Source organism: Dendrobates tinctorius, unplaced genomic scaffold (genome assembly GCF_039654945.1).
Source record: "Dendrobates tinctorius isolate UK_male_01 unplaced genomic scaffold, ASM3965494v1 ptg000044l, whole genome shotgun sequence".
Classification (NCBI taxonomy): domain Eukaryota; kingdom Metazoa; phylum Chordata; class Amphibia; order Anura; family Dendrobatidae; genus Dendrobates; species Dendrobates tinctorius.
This window is the reverse complement of record NW_027361712.1, coordinates 18,509,320-18,531,627: the sequence shown is the minus strand read 5'-3', so window position 1 is coordinate 18,531,627 and position 22,308 is coordinate 18,509,320. Positions and strand designations below refer to the sequence as shown.

General features: G+C 44.7%; 1 protein-coding gene and 1 long non-coding RNA gene across 2 annotated transcripts in view; one reads left to right on the top strand and one right to left on the bottom strand.

The window, feature by feature from the left end:
• Positions 1 to 8,081: 8,081 nt before the first annotated feature.
• Positions 8,082 to 8,818, bottom strand: LOC141089097 (uncharacterized). The gene is made up of 2 exons (XR_012232173.1): positions 8,660 to 8,818; positions 8,082 to 8,333 (listed from the first exon to the last, which is right to left on the bottom strand). It is a non-coding gene; the product is annotated as an uncharacterized lncRNA (long non-coding RNA).
• Positions 8,819 to 8,862: 44 nt separating this feature from the next.
• The window catches only part of SLC7A8 (solute carrier family 7 member 8), a 57,094-nt gene continuing 43,648 nt past the window's right edge, over positions 8,863 to 22,308 (top strand). Inside the window, exons 1-2 of the mRNA XM_073575382.1 lie at positions 8,863 to 9,003; positions 10,589 to 10,785. Of these exons, the coding sequence (XP_073431483.1) occupies positions 10,635 to 10,785 (151 nt within the window). The 5' untranslated portion in view covers positions 8,863 to 9,003; positions 10,589 to 10,634. The remainder of the gene's footprint in view (positions 9,004 to 10,588; positions 10,786 to 22,308) is intronic.

Below are 22,308 nucleotides of genomic sequence, written 5' to 3'. Positions count from 1 at the left end.
ATGTAACCCCCTCATAGAGTATGATGCAATCACCCCTCATAGAATATAATACAGCCCCCATATAATATAATGTAGCTCCCTATAGAATATAATGTAGCCCCATCAAAGAGTATGATGCAATCCTCACTCATAGAATATAATACAGCCTCCCCATAGAATATAATGTAGCCCCCATAGAATATAATACAGCCCACCTCCCCATAGAATATAATGCAGCCCCCCATAGAATATAATGCAGCCCCCCATAGAATATAATACAGCCCCTCCATAGAATATAATATAGCCCACCTCTCCATAGAATATAATGTAGCCCCCCCATAAAATATAATACAGCCCCCCCATAGAATATAATTGAGCCCACCTACCCTTAGAATATAACGTAGCCCCCATAGAATATAATAGACCCCCCCATAGAAACTAATGTAACCCCCCCGAAAATGGCCCCGCAGTGCTGTATTCACTGATATATAAAAAAAACACACACAATCCTCACCTCGTGCCCCGCGCTACTCCAAGCTCTGCTCCAGTCTCAACGGCGGCACACAGTGGGTGTGCGATGAAGTGACATCATCACGCACCCGCAGTGTCAGAGGCAGAGGAGAATGATGGTGGGAGAGGGAGCATCATCTGACTGCGGCGACAGTGCTTGGGGGGGGAGTCGGCGCTGATGGCAGGCGGGCCCCCCAACTCAGGGGCCCCATAGCGGCTGTGTGTGTGCCGCTATCAGCGGCATGCCACTGGCTGGGGGCCCCTGGGGGAGCAGGGGCCCTAGGCAGCTGCCTGGTCTGCCTGCCGCTAACGCCAACCCTGCGTCAGTGTCCCTATTGGTGCATATGCCCAAATCCAGTTTTGCTCAGGTTCCGACATAAGCCCCAACGAAGTAAAACGCATATTTTTGCTGCATCAACAATGCAGCATCTTACAGTCCCAGCAAAGTGGCTGGGATATATAGAAACCTCCTGCCCAATAGGCTTTTTTTTTTTTAACTCAACGTAAACTGACCTTTGGTGCGTTTCAAATCTCTAACGTCAATTTCTCTCTGTGAGTACGCAGAGTTTTATGTGCAAATTTTCAACATAGAAAGGCATTAGATGCAAAAAATCCAAAGGTAAAATATGTGTATGGGTATGTTCGCACGGTCAGTAAATGCTGAGTGTTGGACGCTGCGTACATCTGCAGCGTCAAACCCGCAGCGGCCAGATGTTATAGCATAGTGGATGGGATTTCAAGAAATCCCATCTCCACTATGCATTCAGAGACGCCTCCAGCTTCCCTGCGTAAACGGACATGCGGCACGTCTTTCCAGACCGCAGCATGTCTATTTATGTTGGGAAGACGCTCAGTCTCTGCAGCATAAATTACCCATAGGATTTAATTAAATTTGGTAAAACTGCATTATCTTTCTAGTCACATGCGTATTAAGTGTGTGAATGCAGCTTACTACGCATGGGAACTACTGTATATACTCAAGTACCGTATATACTCAAGTATACTGTAAGCTGACCCGAGTATAAGCCGAGGCCCCTAATTTTGCCACAAAAAAACTGGGAAAACTTATTGACTCGAGTATAAGCCTAGGGTGTGAAATGCAGCAGCTACTGGTAAATTTCAAAAATAAAAATAGATACCAAGAGTAAAATTAATTGAGACATCAGTAGGTTAAATGTTTTTAAATATCTATATTGAATCAGGAGCCCCATATAATGCTCCATACAGTTCATGATGGGCCCCATAAGATGTTCCATACAAAATACGCCCCATATAATGTTCCATAAAGTTTTTTAATGGGCCCCATAAGATGCTCCATACAAAAAATATGCCCCATATAATGCAGCACAAAGGTTAATAATGGCCCCATAATTTGCTCCATATTAAAATATACCCCATATAATGCTGCATAAAAGGTTAATGATGGCCCCATAAGATCTTCCATAGAATAATATGCCCCATATGCTGCTCCATAAAGGTTGATGGCACCATAAGATGCTCCATAGAATAATATGCACCATATGCTGCTTCATAAAGGTTGATTGCCCCATAAGATACTCCATAGATATATATGCCCCATAGATTGCTCCATAAAGGTTGATGGCCCCATAAGATGCCCCATATAATGCTGCATAAAGGTTGATGGTCCCATAAGATGCTCCATAGATATATATGCCCCATATGCTGCTGCGATAAAAAAGACATACCTCTCATCGCTGGTGGGCTGGTGCCTGTGTCCTGAGCAAGCGAGGACATCGGCGCGCTATGGGGGCCAGGTGCCGTGCTGGCTCAGGGCCCCGGTACCTGCGATATTCACTTGTCCCCATTCCACCGCCGCATGCCGCTCTGTCTTCCGGGTCTCTGCAGTGACTGTTCAGGCAGAGGGCACGCACTAGCCACGTCATTGCACCCTCTGACCTGAACGTCACAGCCAGAGGACGCGGGAGACAGAGTGGCGCGCGGCGGTGGAACGGAGACAGGTGAATATCGCATGGCTCCCCCGTCCTCCCCATCATACTCATCCCCTCCTGGCGTGGTCTCTGCACTTCTTGCTTCTCCAATGGTCTCCGGTGCCGGTAGCTCCTTCCAGTGTTCAGTCATGTGGTACCACTCATTAAAGTAATGAATATGCGCTCCACGCCTATGGGAGTGGAGTGGCATGCATATTCATTATTTTAATGAGCCGTACCACGTGACGGCTCAACACAGAAAGAGCTGCGGCGCCAGAGACCATCTGAGAAGTAGGGAAGTGCAGAGACCCGCCAGGAGGGGGTATGATTTGACAGCCGCCGGCTCCTGCACTCCCCCTCCCTTGCCTTCCCCTGGGACAATGACTCGAGTATAAGTCAAGAGGGGCACTTTCAACCTAAAAAATGGGCTGAAAATCTCGGCTTATACTCGAGTATATACGGTAATTTAAACAAAGGTGTACCTTGTGCCACAGCCAGAGGTTCGCATCCACTACAGTTCTCGCGATGAGCTGAGCGCGAGAACTGCCGTGCATGTGACCACCGGGGACGGGGCTATCTCCAGTCACTTGCCAAGTTGTCATGATCAGCTGACCGCGGGAACTACAGTGCACGTGACTGCCGGGGACATCTCTGGTGATCATATTCAAGCTCCGCTGAGTCTGGATGTCAGGCTGAATGGCGACATGCCACCATTCAGCCTAGTATCCAGATGTAGCAGAGCTGGACTTGTCGTTGGACAGAATAAATATCTTCTTGGCAGACAGGTAAAAATATTGTTGCTTTATTTTATTTTCCTTCCAAGAGATTGAGGGCTTCGGTGGAATAGGCAATGCAGTAAGTATGGTTTAATTAAGATTTATTAAAGGAGTCTGTTATTTTTGCAATTAAAGGACTTTATTCTAGCTGTGTTTTTATTTACCATGTTACTATAGGATTAGTAATGGACAGGTGTCTTACAGACGCTTCTCCATTACTAAGCCGTGGGCTTGATGTCACCGGACAATACAAAGGTGACATCAACCCCACAAATATTACCCCACTTGCCAGCACTACAGAGCAAGTGGGAAGAGATGGGTAAAGTGCCACAATTGGTGCATCTTTGGATGTGCCAATTGTGGGGTGGCTGCAGTCTTCTATTTTTAGGCTGGGGAGGGCCAAAATCCATGGGCCTCGCAAGCCTGAGAATACCAGGCCGCAGCTGTCTGCTTTTCCCTTGGCTGGTTAACAAAAATAGGGTGACCCCGCTGGAGGGGATCCCACTATTTTTGCTAACCATCCAAGATAAGCAGAATGCTGCGGCCTGGTATTATCAGGCTGGTAAGGTTTTAAAAAAAATGCACACAAAAATGCAATAAAAAACCCCCAAGTAACCTAATTTATTTAATAGGTGCAGAAGATTTGCAATATCAAAAACTCACCAAATAATCATGGCTGGAATGTAGCCTAAGGGTACCGTTACACATAGCGATGCACCAGCGATCCCGACAACGATGTGGATCGCTGGTGCATCGCTAAGTGGTCGCTAGTGAGCTGCCACACAGGCAGATCTCACCAGCGACATCGCTGGGGTCGGGGGTCGCTACTTACCTGTCAGACGTGGCGATCCTGATGTCCTCCCGCCCGCGTCCACGCGTCGCTTGTCGGCGCCAAAGGAAGCCCAGCAGGAAGTGCCCGACGAGAAATGATCCAGGACCTTCTCGCGCGACCAGCGATGAACAGTGGGGGAGCCGGTCGGAGGTAAGTATCACATGTAGCGATATCGCTAGCAATATCGCTGCTACATCACAAAATCGGTGACTTTACAGCGATATTGCTAGCGATATCGCTATGTGTAACGGGGGCTTAAGTGTTAGAAATAACCCTTCAAATATGTCAATGGGTTCATACTGTTCATCCATATGCCTCTGATTTCATACAAAGGTTTGCCGCTTTCCTTCATATGACTGCTCAAGAATGAAAATAATCCCTGGTTCCATCCTGGTTCCTGAGGTTTGTATATCCTGAGTAACAAATTTGATGTGTCTATTCTAGGAATCTGGAAATATAAATTCCCAAGGGGGCCTATAAGTCTTCCTACACTAACTTAGCGCTCACCTCAAGGAGAAACTTTACCCCTTACACCCCAGGAATCTATAAAGAAAGCCAAAAATTACCACTCACATAGTGTGTGTATCTGTGACCCATGCTGGGGCTCTATGGACTATCAGTCACTGTAGCAGCGTTTACACTTTGCCGCCGGACCATACGCAGGTTTTGGAGATAAACATAGTCGTCCTGATTATCTGCTTGGTGAGACCAGAATAGACCCTTGTCCTGAGAACTGTGCACAGATCAGACAATGGCATGCCTCATAGTCTAAGGTGCTTCGGAAATAAAAGGCGTAAGAAACACGTCATGTTTTCTGAATGGCAACTGTGAGATATTATCTGGGAAACCATATGGGTTCTGTGAAAAAGCTTTATTCTTTGTAATATGTGATCACTATATGTGGGCCAAGGAAAATATACATGACTTCTCGGAGATGCCAAAAAGGATTCATAATCATTATTAAAAAAGCAAACATCCAGCCCGAACCATGAGAGCGAGACAAAAGGAGGAACAATATCAGACCCAAAAGTCCATATCCAGGAAAAGCGTGACCCAGCATTGCTCCCGGTATCCTGGGGCTCCTGTAGTGAGGTTCCTCCTTTTGTTCCATCGCTTTGTTGAGTTCTGTGAGTTATTTTTGAGTCCTATGTGTGATTTACAAGCCCCGGTAAGGAGGGCAGCTTTTCTTTCACGCAGGCTTGATACAGTGTGTGAATAAGTACTGAGCTCACAGCCAATATGTTATTGAAGACTCATTTACTCACAGCATTTGTTTCCAGTGTAAATATGATCAGCATATAATATGCATTGTGCTGTGGAATATGTCGGCGCTATGTAAGTAAGAGCATAGAGGTGCCGGGTTATAGTGTTCACTGGTATAACAGGAAGGTAAAATCCCTCTTCCCATGATCACTGATTTGTGTGAATGATATAAGCAATCTATTTATATAATTGCCTTGTAATGTTTTCATTTCCTGTTCTGTCCTGATGTCATCGTATCCCAGAATTCCAAGCGGAGGAAGTTCACCGACCGCCATATTGGGACACCCAAGTGATGGGTGTCTCAATATGGAAACTGCTGCTGGTACCAACCTATTGCCCGATACCACCAGCGGAACACCGTCGCACCACACACTATACGCTGTACGCACCACACACACACACACGCACTATACGCCGTACACACACACTCACACACACGCAGCCTCTTGCACGGTACCACAAGCGGTACCACCAGCGGAACACCACCACACTGCGCCTGCACGAATTCCGCGCAGGCGCAGTGAATCGTTCGGCTGATCCCGACGGCAGATGCGCGACATGTCTACAGGCAGAGGAAGCCAGTTTTCCCACAAACAAAGTTCATTTTAAAAATTGTCTGTGTCTGACCGTGTACGGCGCATACCACATCTCCTGGGCAGGGGAGGAAGCAAAAGACAATACTGACATTACAGCAGAAGATCGCAGAAGATTCTTTTTGTGAGCTAAAATATTTCACTATTGTTTTTAAACAATATTTTATCTCACAAAATGTATCCTCTGCAATCTGCTGCTGTAATGTCAGCCCCCCCGCCGTCAGGAAAACAATAAAGGGGGGGACTCTTGGCTGCATAGACCCTTAATTGGCTTTATTTAACGTTGAGCCTTTATGGGGTTAATAAATAAGGTCATGTGAAGTTCACTGGGCAGTTTTTAATATGGTCAGTAACAAGCTAGAACTGTTTTTTGCTGGTTCTTGGCGCCCTTTTTGAACAAAGGTGATTGGTCAGTTATCTCTTGGTGGGCTAAGGTTGCTTCTATAAATAATCCCATTTGTTTACACTCTGGCACTTAGTCACTGACTGAAGATAAGAAGATCCCACCCGCCCTCCCTATTTCGTAGCTGCTTTTTCTTTGTCGTGATGTTCTTTTTGTATGGAAATCGCCCATTAATTGGGTGGATTGGATATGGTGTTGGAAATATGATTAACTGTTATGGCATTTATTGTATGGACTTATTTATTAATTTACTATGTAACCCAAAAATAAACATCACGGCCACTTTTTATGCCAATTCTGTTAGTCTAGTGTATATATTTGAATGAATGGGCTTTATGCGGCCATGTCAGTATTGTCTTTTGCTTCCTCCTCTGCCCAGGAGCTGTGTCAGCTCAGACACAGGGGTGAGAGAGACAGAGCACAGGGGGGAGACAGCAAAAACAGGACAGCCCATGAGGGGAGAACACAGCACAGGAAGGAGAGAGACAGCAGACAAGGGGGATAGCACATGGGGTAGACAGGTCAAAGAAGAAAGCACAGATGGGAGAAGTCAGCACATGGGGAAAGAGAGAGTGGATAGGTGGGTGAGCACATGGGGGGAGAGATTCTCAACGCTGCAAAGCCTGCCCCCATCGTGACATTACCGCCCTCCCGCTGAGATAGCATCGGGCCTCCATCTAGTTATTTTCATAATCATAGTAATTTGAATTAAAGGGGTTGTACAGAGTACTTCAATATGGAGGAGGTCAAACCCACTGAGTCACCCACGGATTGGAAGGACGGAAAAGCCCCGTCTGAATGGAGCAGAGGTCCAGCATGCTTACCTCCTCTCATTCTTTATAGGACTGTCAGAAATAGCTGGGTACTGTACCAGCAGTCCCATAGACAATGAATGGAACAGAAGTCTGCATGCTCACCTCCACTCATTCTGTAAGGGACTGTCATAAATAGCTGGGTGCTGTACCAACAGACCCATAGACAAGGAATAGAGGTCCAGCATTCTAACCTTCACTCATTTTCTATATGGAGAAGAGGTCTGCATGCTCACCTCCACTCATTCTCAATGGAACTGTCAGAAATAGCTGGGTTCTGTACCAGCAGTTCCATGGACAATCAATGGAGAAGAGGTCTGCAGGCTCACCTCTACTCATTCTATATGGGACAGTCAGAAATAACTGGGTGCTGTATTGGCAAACCCATAGACAATGAATGGAGCGGATGTCTGCATGCTCACCTCCACTCATTCTCTATAGGACTGTCAGAAATAGCTGCATGCTGTACCAGCAGTCCTATAGACAATGAATGGAGGGGAGGTCTGAATGTCCACAGCAGATGTCCCCCCTGCGATCTATAAGGGCCCCATTACATGTAGCAATGTCCCAGTGATCCCACCAACGATCCGACGTGGATGGGATCGCTGGGACATAGTTAGACAGCCCCACCAGCGAACAGGACCAGCGAGCAAGCTGGGTTCCAATGTAAACAGCGGGTAACCAAGAGCTGCGCGGCTCTTAGTTACCCGCTGTTTACCCAGCGTCGCTGATCGTTGGTCTCCCGCTGCCACATGCAGTGATGCGCGCTGCCAGCAGGAGACCAATGATCAGAAAACGGCCCAGGACGATCCTGCACGATCAGCGATACCCGGCAGGGGGGCCGGTTGCTGATCCATGTGACAGCGATCTCGCTGGCGGATAGCGCTGTGTGTGACGGGCCTTAAGTTACATGGGAATGTGTGGCACATCATCACAAGAGAGAAGTAAACAAATACTGCTGACAAACAGATAGCAATGTTTTATTTAGCCAACCCCCTTGCTGTTTGCCCTCTTTAACCCCTTCTGACATCATGACTTGCCAGTGCTTGGTGTGCTGGGCCATGAGGATAGTGCGGGCGTAGCAGCATTACTGACAGTGGTAGTTACATGGTGCGATCCTGCCATAGGCTCCATTCTGATGATCGCGGGGAGCTGAAGGTCGCCATGCCAATCGGGGGGCATGCTGACGGCCTCTGTCGGTGACAACCAAGTACTCCTGCGAAACAATGAAACATAACAATGTAATCACCGCATTCCCCCAGTTCAAACGAACATAATAAAAAAAGCATATTCTATCAAAAGTCTGCACAATAAATGCTGATAAAAGAAATTAAAATGTCAGAATTGCCATATTTTGGTCATCGCGCTTCCTCAAACAACTCAATAAAATGCAGATGTTGGATGACCCCAAAATGAGACAGTCACGCATTACAGCTCTGGAAGCAACCAAAACGGAAAGTGCGCGTTTCTGGGGGTTATTGCCCTGTGCCCCGGCCAGGAGAGGGTGGCACTGATGGCGGGAGATCAGGCCATCGGCCTCACCTGCCCGGTGTGGAGCCCATATGCCTGACTCTGGAGCTGAGGAGGGGGCTTGGAATGTAACAGCCGTCTATGCAGTGCAAACACAGCCCTGGAATGGAGGAAGCCGGGCACGGACCCTTCCCACATCTGGGTGTTTATTTGGCAGGACGGAGCGGTGCGCCCGCCAGGGGGCGGAGTCTGCGGAGGATATAAGCGAGCTAACAGCCAGCGCCGGGGACAGCAGCAGAGAGGAGCACGGCGGGGAGGCTGCAGGTGTGAGAGGAGCCGCCACATACATCGGACGACCCAGCTCTGACCCAGCGGCGACATGCTGAGGACACCCTGAGACAAGCGACCGGGAGCTGGTGAGGGCTCGCCCCCTACACGGGGACCGGGTATACAGTGCATGGAGGGGCACACAGGGCATGAGTACTTCCACCTTGTGCCCAGCCTGCCATGGTGTGTAGGTGCCCAGCATGCCCGCTCTCTGCAGGTCCCCTATAGTGTATGGCTGCTCACTTCACTGCTGATCCATCCATCCCGTAGTGTATCTATTATCATATGTAACATAATATATGTAGATGATAGATTTATAGATAGCAGATGGCTAGATATGGGATATATCATTGATGATAGATGTCAGAGAGAGATGGGATAGATAGCTATGGGATAGAGATAGATAGTTATGGGATAGATAGATTATAGATAGTTATCATACATAAATATATACATTGGATGAATGGATTCTACCATCTATACAGATTGCCCAGAAAGCTCCTTGAGGGCCACATGTCCCATGTTCTGATATCACCTGGCGTCTTTCTGCTTGGCACCATGTGGTGGGTGTAATGGGACCCTCGGTCAATATAACAATGTCCCAGCAGTCCCATATAACCAAGGACACAATAGCCCGAGAGGATCTCTATGGCCCTTCACAAGCTTTTCATTAGACCTGCTGTAGGCTGGACATTGTTATAGGTCATCTCGGACATATAGGCACTGGAATGCTACTTGCCAGACACATATTTTAACATGGGAGACCCCTTATTATGGTTCGGACCAGGGGCGTATATGTAGGGGTGGGCACCTAGCCCCTAGTTCCTGTCCTTCTGCCACATAAGATGACCTGTATTAATAATGGCACATAATAGGTGTGGGGCTCTGTTATGGATTTTTGCAGTCGGACCCCAAAGAATTATCTTTACTATAAATTATTACAGTAAGAATCTTCTAGATGGTTTTAATAAGCGAGTTCTAGTGTAATGTAAGTGCTGAGATGTATGGCTAGTATGTGAGCGGCATATTAATATTGGGTGATGTCTGGCTCCACATTGCAGGCTGTAGGGATGTATGTGCTGAGATATAATATTTTATCATAATGTAAAATGTCGGGTTGTAGCTGGATCTGAAAACTGCTGCATACAGAATACGATGAGCATTAGTTCTTGTAAAGGATTTGTTGGGAATAATTTCATCTAATAAAATGTAACATTGTTGCAGTACACCATATGTCCCGTTTACCTAGAATGGCCTTATTGCAACTTCTCGTGGTCTGTGTATTGTAAAGTCAGTAGGACTTTTAGCTGTGGACGGAAGCAACAATCTCAGAGATATGACCCGGTCAGAGCAAGATGGCTACAGATGGAGGCCTTACACTTGCCACATTGATGTACCTGACTAGTGGACACAGACAGAAGAGGGCCCCTGTGTAAGGACAATATATGGGCCCTGTGGAGCCCGAGAGCTCATCATAATGCACAATTCCACCTGCTATGGAGGAAGACGTGGGCCCCCTTACCTCTCGGCCCCTGTGCAGCTGCACAGGTTGCACCAATGATATGTCCGCCCCTGATGTTCCTACCTCTTACGTTCTGCATAGAGCAGCCATTGTAATATAAATGCTAGTCTATGAAATCCCTTACTTACCTTCTTGAATTTTTTTTTTCGTAGGTGAAAACCTATTTTTTTATATACTATTATCAATTTGGCAAACAAGATGGCAGAAGGTGCCCGACTAAGAACTAGTGCTGAGAAGATCCCTGAGGATCAGGCACAGGATTCCGGCTCTGCTTCAAGTTCTGGCGGAGGAGGTGGCGTGGCCCTTAAGAAGGAGATCGGGCTAGTAAGTGCCTGCGGTATTATTGTAGGTGAGTCTAATATTAATTATTTTTTCAGTAAAGTTTTTTTTTTTTTTTTTTTTAAATGTCATTGTTGATTTCTGTGCATTCACTTGAATTAGCAGCGCCCATTAGTTCTAATACTAAGATGTTTGAGATCCTCTGTATATTGGCAATGGAACTCCTGCCACAGTGTTACTTATTGCAATAGGGAAATGCTATAGATTGAAAACCCATTTAATCCTTATTAATGGTTGTCCTCTATTGTGAAATGTTCTTCTTAAATTGAATACTTGGAAAAGTGTGGAACAGTGCTTCTGGCAAGAGCGTAGGAATAAGTTGCACAAATGCAATTAGTCATGCCTCCGATAAGACTAGCCAGACACAAAATGTGCAGGTTATTTGCAGGAAATTATACTGTTGTGCCAAGTCATCAAAATAGGTTTTGTACCAGGCCATGCAGATGCTAGTGAAACAGCTTCAATCCTCTGAAACATCTTTTGAAGCTTCTGAAATAGTTAACTGTGCGTGACTCTGAACGTCACATAGAAGTAAATGAAGATAGTTGTGCTAGCGCGGCCACCTCTTCATCCATAGCATACAAGATCCACCAGCGCTCCATCCATAGCGTCCAAGATCCTACAGCACTCCCATCTATAGCATTTGAGATCCACCAGCGCTCCATCCATAGCGTCCGAGATCCACCAGCGCTCCATCCATAACGTCTGAGATCCTACAGCGCTCCATCCATAGAGTCCAAGATCCACCAGCACTCCATCCACCGCTTCCGAGATCCACCAGCGCTCCATCCATAACGTCCGAGATCCACCAGCGCTCCATCCATAACGTCCGAGATCCACCAGCGCTCCATCCTAAACGTCCAAGATCCACCAGCACTCCATCCACAGCTTCCAAGATCCACCAGCGCTTCATCCATAGCGTCCGAGATCCACCAGTGCTCCATCCATAGTGTCCGAGATCCAGTTCTTGGGCTATGTGCGGGTCTGAGAGGAAGAATCCAATCTATTGAACATTTATGGCATATTTTATGGATTTGCCATAAGTGCCCAATATAAGAATACCATATAGTTTATCAGAGTGCAAAATGATTCTGCTCATTAGTAAGTGGCTATACCACAAATGTGGGGGCATTGCAGTAGAAGCAGAACACTTGCCTCCCACAGCGGCATTATTCCTACTATTGTCGGCGCTACTGTTCACAACAGGTGGCATGGCATTGTTGTATCATGTAAACACTGTGGCTAAACAGCATCCGCTGATCTCAACACTGTCACGTCACTCGCTGAGAACTACGCCCCCGACATCGCAGGAATGGTGCCGCTGCAGTAGGTAAGTATATATTGTTTTTTTGGGGGGTGTCCTGATGTGAATAACCACAGTTGACCCCTTTAAGTTTCAGTCTCCTATCTTCACTTATTCATTTTTAGACCCCCATCTGTAATACATGCGATACATAAGCATTAATTAGTTTTCCCAGAATTGTGGATTGAAACCTCTTAAAATGTCAAATGTTTTGCGCAGCTCTAAATTGTTCAAAAATTTATCAACTTTTGTTGCCAGTTCTGGACAACTTAACCTATGAAAAGCCTGGTCAAGCACGCCTGAAAAGCTCCTCATGCATTTCTGGCGCAGGCGCACGGCAGTTGAAGATTGTAACGAATTTATATATTAAAAACCGCATGCCTCTTAATCGTGAAGAATGATGTTCAGATTGCCACTGTATGTCCAGGGTGCTGCCGTCCTCACTTGCTTTCATGTATAAGCTTAGTTGTGGAACTACACTTATTTCCTTCCCATGCGCTTTCCTCCTTATTTGTAGTGTGATTTCTCTGCTCCCCTCCCACATCCTGCTATCTCTAACATGAGAGGAGGGATTTCTAAAAGATTTTTTTTTTTTTGCAGGCCACTTACCTAGGCTAGTGCTCTCCATCTATCACTGCATCGAGGTTTCTGTTGGAATCCTCGAAAAACTGGTGTCATTATTTGCTTGCACAAGACCAAACTTTCTGACACTGGGCAGCACATTTCTCTAGAATTCCTTGATAGTCTTGAGATTTCATTGTACCCTGCACAAATTCTAGACACCCTGTGCCAGATGTAGCAAAGCAGCCCCAGACCATAGCAGAGCCTCCTCTATGTTTCACAGTAGGGACAGTGTTCTTTTCTTGATATGCTTCATTTTTCCGTCTGTGAACATAGAGCTGATGTGCTTTGCTTTGCCAAAAAGTTAAATTTTTGTCTCATCTGTCCATAGGACATTCTCCCAGAAGCTTTGTGACTTGTCAATATGTAGTTTTGCAAATTCCAGTCTGGCTTTTCTATGATATTTTTCAACAATGGTCGTCTCCCATTAAGTCCACTTTGGCTCATAAAATGACAGATGGTGCGATCTGACACTGATGTTCCTTGAGCTTGAAGTTCACCTTTAATCTGTTTCCAAATATTTCTGGGCTCTTTTGTTACCATTCGTATTATCCGTCTCTTTGATTTTTCATCAATTTTCCTCCTTCGGCCATGTCCAGGGAGGCTGGCTACAGTCCCATGGAGCTTACATTTCTGCATAATATGTGCAACTGTAGTCACAGGAACATCAAGCTGCTTGGAGATGGCCTTATAACTTTTACCTTTTACCATGTTTGTCTGTAACTTTCTTTCTAATCTCCTGAGACAACTCTTTCCTTCGCTTCCTCTGGTCCATGTTGAGTGTGATACACACCATGTCACCAAACAGCACAGCGAGTATCTGTAGCCCTCTATACAGGCCCACTCACTGATTCCAAGACTGTAGACACCTGTGATCCTAATTAGTGGACACACCTTGATTTAACATGTCCCTTTTCTCACATTATTTTCAGGGGTACCATCATTTCTGTCCAGGCCTATTTCATGAGTTTTATTATTTTTTTTAAATTCTGTGGAAGCATGGTTGAAAAGCAATGTCTGACTTTCATTTGTTCATTTTCATAGATTTTTGATTTATTACTTTTGTCAGATTTAAGTTATTTTTGTGACCATTATGGGTTTTTCTGTCATTAAACGAGGGGTACCAACAATTTTGACCACGTGTCACGTGTGTGTATCTATTTGTGTAGCAGAAATAAGCAGGGGATGAATTGTGGATATATAAAGACATCTACATACCGTATATGCCCTAAGGTTATCTGTCATTTTATTTCTACAGAATATACATGTTCATCCAGTTGAACCCTGCCCCACTGTCCCATCCTCCTTATCAATAGGTGCAGATGGAGGGGAGAGGGGAAGGAAGCTACATGTTGCTGATCGCATGGCTTTAGATTTTAGGAAACGGCCCATTCATATTGCTGACTATGCCTGTAGGAAAGACTGAGCAGGCAGCTAGTAACCCGGCCACGTGTGCTGTACAAAGTGTAGTGGTGTGCGTATACCATGTACAAAGGCCAGATCATCATTAATGTCACTGACCTTCAGTACAGTGCATGCAGTTAATTACCCAATACTAATATTTCTCTCTCTCTATATATATATATATATATATATATATATATATATATATATATATATATATATATATATATATATATTTATAATTTATTATATTTATTAATCTACAGTATCTCTCATTATCATTGAACAAATATAGCACTTCCAGGATTACTCACATGTGCACAGTTGGCCTTTTTGTTACCTTATAACATATTTTAGAGATTCTGGGAGTCTTGTATTTTTTTTTTTATTGTATTTAGCAAAAATACACTTATTGGAATAAAAAAAGAAAAGGCGGAAGAGAGACCTCAGTGATGTCACTGGCGTCTGTTTAGCTGATCGTATCATGGATTTACACCACTGACACAATGGTTGACAGAACATGATGTGTAGGCTGACCTTCGTGTAACGGCGTGTACCTGCACTTTTTTTTTTTTTTTTCTCGCTCCCTTGTGTCTCATATTTGTAGTCATGTTTTTATGGCATTAGACAGTTATGCATTTCCATGGACGTGGCCTGCGACACATGTCTGCATCTCGTTCTGCATTAGATACGGTGTCGTAGACATAGCAGCTCGTCGTGTCCTAGGGCAGTGATTCTCCAGCAGTGTGTCAGGCCTAATGTGTGTCTCCATAGACAGGCTGGATGTCGCGGTACATTAGCGAGGCAGCAGAAATGCCCAAAAACAACTCCAGTCTACTTTTTGCATATAAGAGTTGCATAAATATTGAGCTTTATCTATATTGTTTTATATATGTACAGTGGGTATGGAAAGTATTCAGACCCCTCAAAAAATGTTCACTCTTTGTTTCATTGCAGCCATTTGGTAAATTAAAAAAAAATTCATTTTTTTTTCTCATTAATGTACACTCTGCACCCCATCTTGACTGAAAAAAAACAAATGTAGAATCTTTGTAAATTTATTAAAAATGAACTTCTTTGAATTTACCAAATGGCTTCAATGAAAGAGTGAAAAATTTAAAGGGTCTGAATACTTTCCGTACCGTGTGTGTATATAACTAACACTAACACACACACACACACACACACACACACACACCTGTATATAGACACATTTTGCATGATTTGCCATAATAATGATACATGCTAGCAAGTATCGCAAGGCTCAAAAAGGAAGATTATCCTATTGTCCTAAACCTATACCTAATACACCAATTTAAGACTTACCATGATATTTTTTTGTGCTATTCACTTTTCAATCATGCGGTTGTCACACACCTGGCTGCTGATCAGAGTTCACATTAACGGACATAGGTTGTGTTGTTGGGACTGCAAGATTGCGCAGAATTAAAATTCCACTGCAGAGCTGAAATCTCAATGCTGCCTCTACTGGGAGTGGGAGGCACATTAAGTCATACAACAAGATAGAATTACAGAAAATTGTATTTGAATTTATTACCTTAAGGGAAAAATGTCACAATTTACAAATAGCAGCAAGTTTGTACAATTTATTCCATAGATATGATTTTTACAAACCCTTCCGCCATTTTTCTTCAACAAATCTACCCCATGTGGATATGTCTCAAAAGATTTGCTATATTCCTGTAAAAAATAAAAATAATGAAATATTTATTTTGTTTTTCTGTGGTCCTAACGAGGATATAGCTGTGATGTCCGTCTGCGGATCTGGACTGCAGTAGGGACAGCACCCCGAGACCCTTAACCCCTATACAGAGATCTGGAATTGTAGCAAGGCCCAGGGGGTGGCTGTCTGGAGGAGCAGTGCGCCAGAGCAGGACGGTCGCCAATAGGGAAGAAGGCGGGGAACCAAAAACGTAGTCAGAAATCAGGAGAGCAGCGGAGGTACAGAAACGGCAGGCAGTGGTAGTCGACAGTCCAGGCCAAGGTCACAAACCGGGAGAGCGGCAAGTTACAAAAACGGCAGGCAGTAGCAGAGTCGAATATCCAGGCCAAGGTCACAAACCTGGAGAATGGCAGATGTACAAAATCATCAGGCAGTAGAGGGGCCAGAAATCCAGGCTGAGGTCAGAGTCAAACAATAGCAAATCACACAGTAGCACATAGGGGAACCAAGAATATATCCAGCGGCTTGCAAGACCAGTCCCAAGGTATTTGAGGTATCGGGTTATCTCTCACAGGCTCCCAGACTGATGATGTTATCAGGACCGCCCCCAGGACCAGGCCAGATGGTGATGCACCAACCCCTTCATGATTGACAGAGGAGCGGAGCCTGCGTCCATCAGATGCCTGCGCAGGAGCCCCTTCTCTGTCGCCGCCATCACTCGGGGGCGAACCACGGCGCCTCCCAGTGGCCGAGGCAGGAACAGCAGGCCCCGAGTCTGACGGCGACATGACAGTCCGGCGCCTCCTAGTGGCCGAGGCCGGGACAGCAGGCCCCGAGTCTGACGGCGACATGACCGTCCGGAGCCTCCTAGTGGCCGAGGCTGGGACAGCAGACCCAGAGTCTGATGGCAACGTGACAATTGCATTGCAGAATATAGATTTTGGGGAAAAAGTAATTGTCATTGGTGGTAGATGTTGAGTTGTATAGAATTCTATACAACTCAAGTGGACACGTACTTTTTTGCCCTGTGGATTTTTCCGCGCAGAATTGAAGAAATCCGCAGGTCAAATTACCTGCATTTTTCCTGCGGATTTCTTCCTGTTTTCCAATGCGGATTTCCCCCTGCGGATTTGGAGAATGGAGCAGGTGGAAAACCGCACAAAAGAAGTGACATGCTGCATATTTTGAACCACAAGAAAACCGCGCGAAAAATCCGCAGCGTCTGCAGTGTTTTTTTTTTTTTTTTCTCTATTGATTAACATGCTACTGTACATCACAATGCGGATATGCAATGTTTCTGCGTGGTAAAATCCGCTGCGGATCCGCTGGAAATCTGCATCGTGTGGACATGGCCTAAGGCTGAGTTCACACGTGGCGTTTTTTTCGCGTTTCCGCGGCGGTTTTAACCGCGCGATTTTGCCGCGAAAACGCAAAAAATAAACATCCCATGCATTCCTATGGGATTCCGCAATGCTGTGCTAATGCAGCGGTTTTTACCGCGGCGGAATCGCTTCGCGGTAAACGCAGCATGCTCACTAATTTGCGGAGTCGTGGCGATCCCGCACCCATAGGAATGCATTGTTCCGCTTACTTCCCGCATGTGGCTGTGCACACCATGCGGAAAGTAAGCAGAACATTTGCGGATGGTACCCACGGTCCGGAGGAGAGGAAACTGTCCTCCGGGCTTTGGGTACCATATCCCTGTAAAAAATAGAATTTAAAATAAAAAATATTGTTGTTCTCACCCTCCGACGTCCCGCGCAGCCTTCCCGCTTCACTTCACGCTCCCGTTCCCAGTAGTCCTTTGCGAAAATGCCCGCGATGGCGTCCGTTCTCGCGGGATCGCGAAGTCTCGCGGTCATTCGCGCGACGTCATCGCGAATTACCGCGAGACAACGCGATCCCGCGAGAACGGACATCATCGCGGGCATTTTCGCAAAGCACTACTGGGAACGGCTGCGCGGGACGTCAGAGGGTAAGAATAACACCATTTTTTTTTTTTTTTTTTTTAACATTCTACCTTTTACTACTGATGCCGCATAGGCAGCCTCAGTAGTAAAAAGTTGGTCAGTTCTCCAAGTGATGCTACAGATCGCTTGGAGAACGCTAGCATTTTGCAAGCTAATTACGCTTGCAAAATGCTAGTTTTTCTGCGGGAAAATCGCGGGAATTTAAAATGCGATTTTCCCGCGGAATGGAATTCCGGAATTCTCGCGGTAATTTCCGCGAGAGTTCCGGTACGTGTGCACTTAGCCTCAGTCTTCTTCTAGGCAGAATTATCTCCTGTCTCCATACATTGTTGCTTTTCACTCCTGGCAGCACCCTCCTTGTGTGCACCTTCCTTCTGCAGTATCTCGGCAAACACAACAGCTACTTTTCAGCATTTTCATTTTCTGTCCCTTCCCCCTTCTCTGCATTCCCTTCTTCCCATCCCCTATACCTCCCATAGATTATGGTAGTAGATTTTCTCTTTTTCCTATGAATAATAGATGAGCGGCCACGTGATGGCTATTTATAGAGACCAGTGACGTGGGCAGATGTAGTAATTCTGTATACGACGCTGGTGGTGACGGAGAGGAGATGTTGTAATACGGATTGAATGGCGTCTTCTTATACAAAGATTCTAATAGGAAAAAAAAGATTATATTTGTTTTTAGAAAGGTGATCTAATCAATCTGCAGTTGGTCACCCAACATTCCCAGGCTCCTGAACAGCAAATGCTTTACTCACCAGAGATCTAGATGTATAACTACTACTAGCAGGTATATAATACCGCCCCATGGGGCACAGTCTTGTGTGTTCACCTTCAGTCGCATCTTCTCCAGTGGAAACAAATGGCAGCTGCTAATATTAGAAAGCTGGAAGGGCGAGGAGTCTTCAGCGTGCATCTAAGGGCATATTCCAAGAATAGTGGGTTGCCTATGTGTGACGCATATAGGAAAGATTCGCCCATATACATTGATTTTTCTAGTTGCTTACATCGTCTCATGGTCGGGGATAATTGGGATACAATGCCAAGTGCATCTTAGTAACAGATGTATGCCATTTCTGAAAATAGCAGTGACACATATGTATGGAAATGTCGCTTGATGTTTCAAAAGTTCGAAACAAAATTGTGGATATAGATATTTTGGAAGAAAAAAAAATGTTAAACCAGCTCGCCCTTTAGGAAGTTCAATCGGCATAGATGTCCTTTATCAACGCCACTGCATGGATGGATGCGACTATTCACTAAGGACTGTCCACTGATGGATGCGTTATGCTGGGTTTAGACATCACGACCATTAAAGGGGTAATCTGATGAATTTTCATCCTAACTCACTACCTATTTAATGCCATGATCTAATCCATTTTCTAATATACTTGAATTAAAAATTCCCTATCCTTCCCTCACTACACGATCTAACTGCTTTTCCTTTTTTTTTTCCCCGTACTTCCTTTTTGTGATGACGCTTCGTTTAAAAATCCCAGTGCATGCTGGGCTACTGAAATGACGCATCATCAGTGAGAAGAGGCTGCGGTCCATGCCACAGCCCCCCTCCCCTGACACGCTGGCAAAAGAGCGCATTGTCAGAGAGACCAGCGTCGCCCCTGCAAGTGACGTTTAATAGGGAATTTTTAATTCAGGTATATTAGAAAATAGTTTAGATTATGGCAGTAAATAGATGGGGATTTAGGATGACAATCGATTTTGAATTTTGAACAGCCCCTTTAAATGACAATGTAAGATAATTGGCGGCCGTTTAATAGACTGCTTAGACAGGCCGACCAGAATTCTGGGACAGGCTGCCAGAATATCGTTGATCACCCAGGCTTTTTTAAGGTAAAGAATAATTAGGCATATCGAATTTTAGTATGCCCAATCCTTGTGTTCTCAGATGCTCTGGTATCAGAGGCGTCTGACAGCAACTTATATAGGAAATTACAACCAAATGTGCAGTGAATGCAGATGAGATATTTGCGTGTACTTTTAGTGCATTGTATGCTAATTTGGAAATCACATGACCGCCGCTATGACCTTTGTTCTAATAATTGCTGTAAATGTTTTCTCAGCCTTCGGACTTCAGTAAACTTACTCTAAGGTATGAAGTCCACTGTAGTGTCTCCGACTGCATGATCACCTGGCATGATCAGAGGTGTAAGGCCCTAAATTCTTAACTATTTTCCAGGACGATTATACTTTGTAGATACAAAAGAACAAAGGTTACAAAAAAATGCAATACCTGGCAAATTTAGAGTACAACCTCCTAATGCTAAGGGCAAAGTCAGAGGTTGTAATTTTTAACGATTTCAATACTGAATAAGTGTTTCTATGAACAGTCATTCTGCTGGTCATAGGCCTATGTGAGAAGGCCTTAAAGGGAATCTGTCACCAGGTTTTTGACAATCTGAGAGCAGATTATGTAGAGACAGAGTGATTCTAGTGATGTCTCACTTACTGGGCTTCTTGCTGTAGTTTTGATAAAATCACAGTTTTATCTGCAGGAGATTATCAATAGAGGACTAGTAAACCTGCTGCCATTTATCCCTCCATATTCACTAGCTCTGTATATCCTCGCCCACACCACTGATTGGCTGCTTTCTGTGTACACTGTTCATTGGCAGAAAGCTGTCAATCAGTGAGGTGGGCGGGGTTTTACGGTGATCAGCATTTAGAGAACTGCTAGATCTGCAGCAAAGAAAACAGTAATTTTATCAAAATGACAGCAAGCAGCCCAGTAAGTGACACATTTGTGGAATCGGGGTCTCAGCCTCTACATTACGCTGTTCTCATATGGGGTAGCAAAAACCTGGTGACAGATTCCCTTTAAGATGATGCGAGAAAGCTCTGTCAATGCTTTTGCTTCATGGAAAGCAAGGGACCGTGCATGTTGAAATCCAAAATGTCCTATTCCACTCTGCGGATGTACAGATTTCACCCCATCACCACCAATAAGACCAATATAAATTAAAAAAAAAAAAGCTTATTAACAAGTCAAACTCACGTGAGTGAAAATACAAGTTATACTTCAGTTACTACAGTTTGAATTGTTAATTAGCGAATTTCTATCCATTGTCAAATGTTAAGATTTTTCATCGGTATCTGGCAGTGACTTCCCCCTTCTCATTCAAAACTTATAAATTTAGCCAAATACTAGTGCAGATGGGGATTGGGAGAGCATAAGGAGAAACCCAATGATGGCACGATTCACATTAGGTGATAGTCACCGCTCACTTGCTCTGCTTCCCTGTATAGTGACCACTGTACAGGTAATGGCTCATACCGACAACACTTGTAGATATCAACATACTTCAGTCTACAAATTCCAAAGGTCAATTGCCCCTATTCATCATTAGTGTGTTTTGTTTTTGTTTTTTTTTTTTAAGTGGCTTTCATTTCTGTATTGTGATATCAGTTGCCATTTTTGGCATGAAATTAATCAAAATTTTACACATGACTAATGAATTTGACGCAAGCTTAAATGGGCATTCTTCCTGTATTGGATTGTTTGTTTTTTCCTGATTTTTGGCTCCAGAAGTCTCAAAAATGCACCAAATTTTTCAACTTAATTACTAGACTCCGCTCACAAATGTGGAAAAAAAACAGGAAAGCACATATAGGATGGTCTTTAAGGCCAGTTTCACATGTCCTGATATTTCCAGTACCGAAGGTGTCCTTGTGTAAATTTGTCACATCCGTGTGGCATCTGTGTGCTATCCTTGTGTACCATCCGTGTGCTGCCCGTGTAGATGCGTACCAGAGCCTAGTTTTGGAACAGTTTGACTCAAATTTAACCCTATAACTTTAACAACGCACACAGATGGCACACGGACGGCAGTACGTGTTTACATGGACAAATTGACTTGTATGGGTCCGTGTGATCCGTGCAGCTGCACAACAACGGACATGTCTATGTGTAGGGCACACAGACACACGGTCCGTGAAAAAACACCATTATGTGCATGGACCCATTCATTTGAATGGCTCTGTGTGCCATTGTCTCCGGTACGGGTAAAAACTGTCACCACACGTACCAGAGACACTGATGGGTGAAACAGGCCTAAAAAGGTGAAAATTGAATTCAGTGCAAACAAACAAAATCAAAAAAAGCAGAACCAGAAAAAAAACAGGCGCAAATGCAATAATGAATTGAGGCCAGTGTGTCTGGTGCTATGAACAGCTGCTAAGGCAAGATAACTGTCCCACTAATCATGTGTAGAAAAAAGGAGAAAAAATTACCTTAAAAAATATGCTAATGTTTTTTAATGACTGGGTTTAATTAATAAAAAATGTGTGTGAATGTGACACATTTCCTTTAACATTCCAATAAGACTGTGATTTGTTAGCAATGGAAGAGTTGCCTTTCTTCTTGCAGCCTAGTGAATTTTATGAAACTCTTATCAGTTTTGCTGATTTCCGTCTCTGATAAGCTCTAGCTGCCTTATTTCATTTCATACTAATCCAAAACATTCTGTAATGGGAGGGGGCAGTGCGCTGTACCCTTAGCACTCTGTAAAAATAATTATTGCCTTCATTCCTG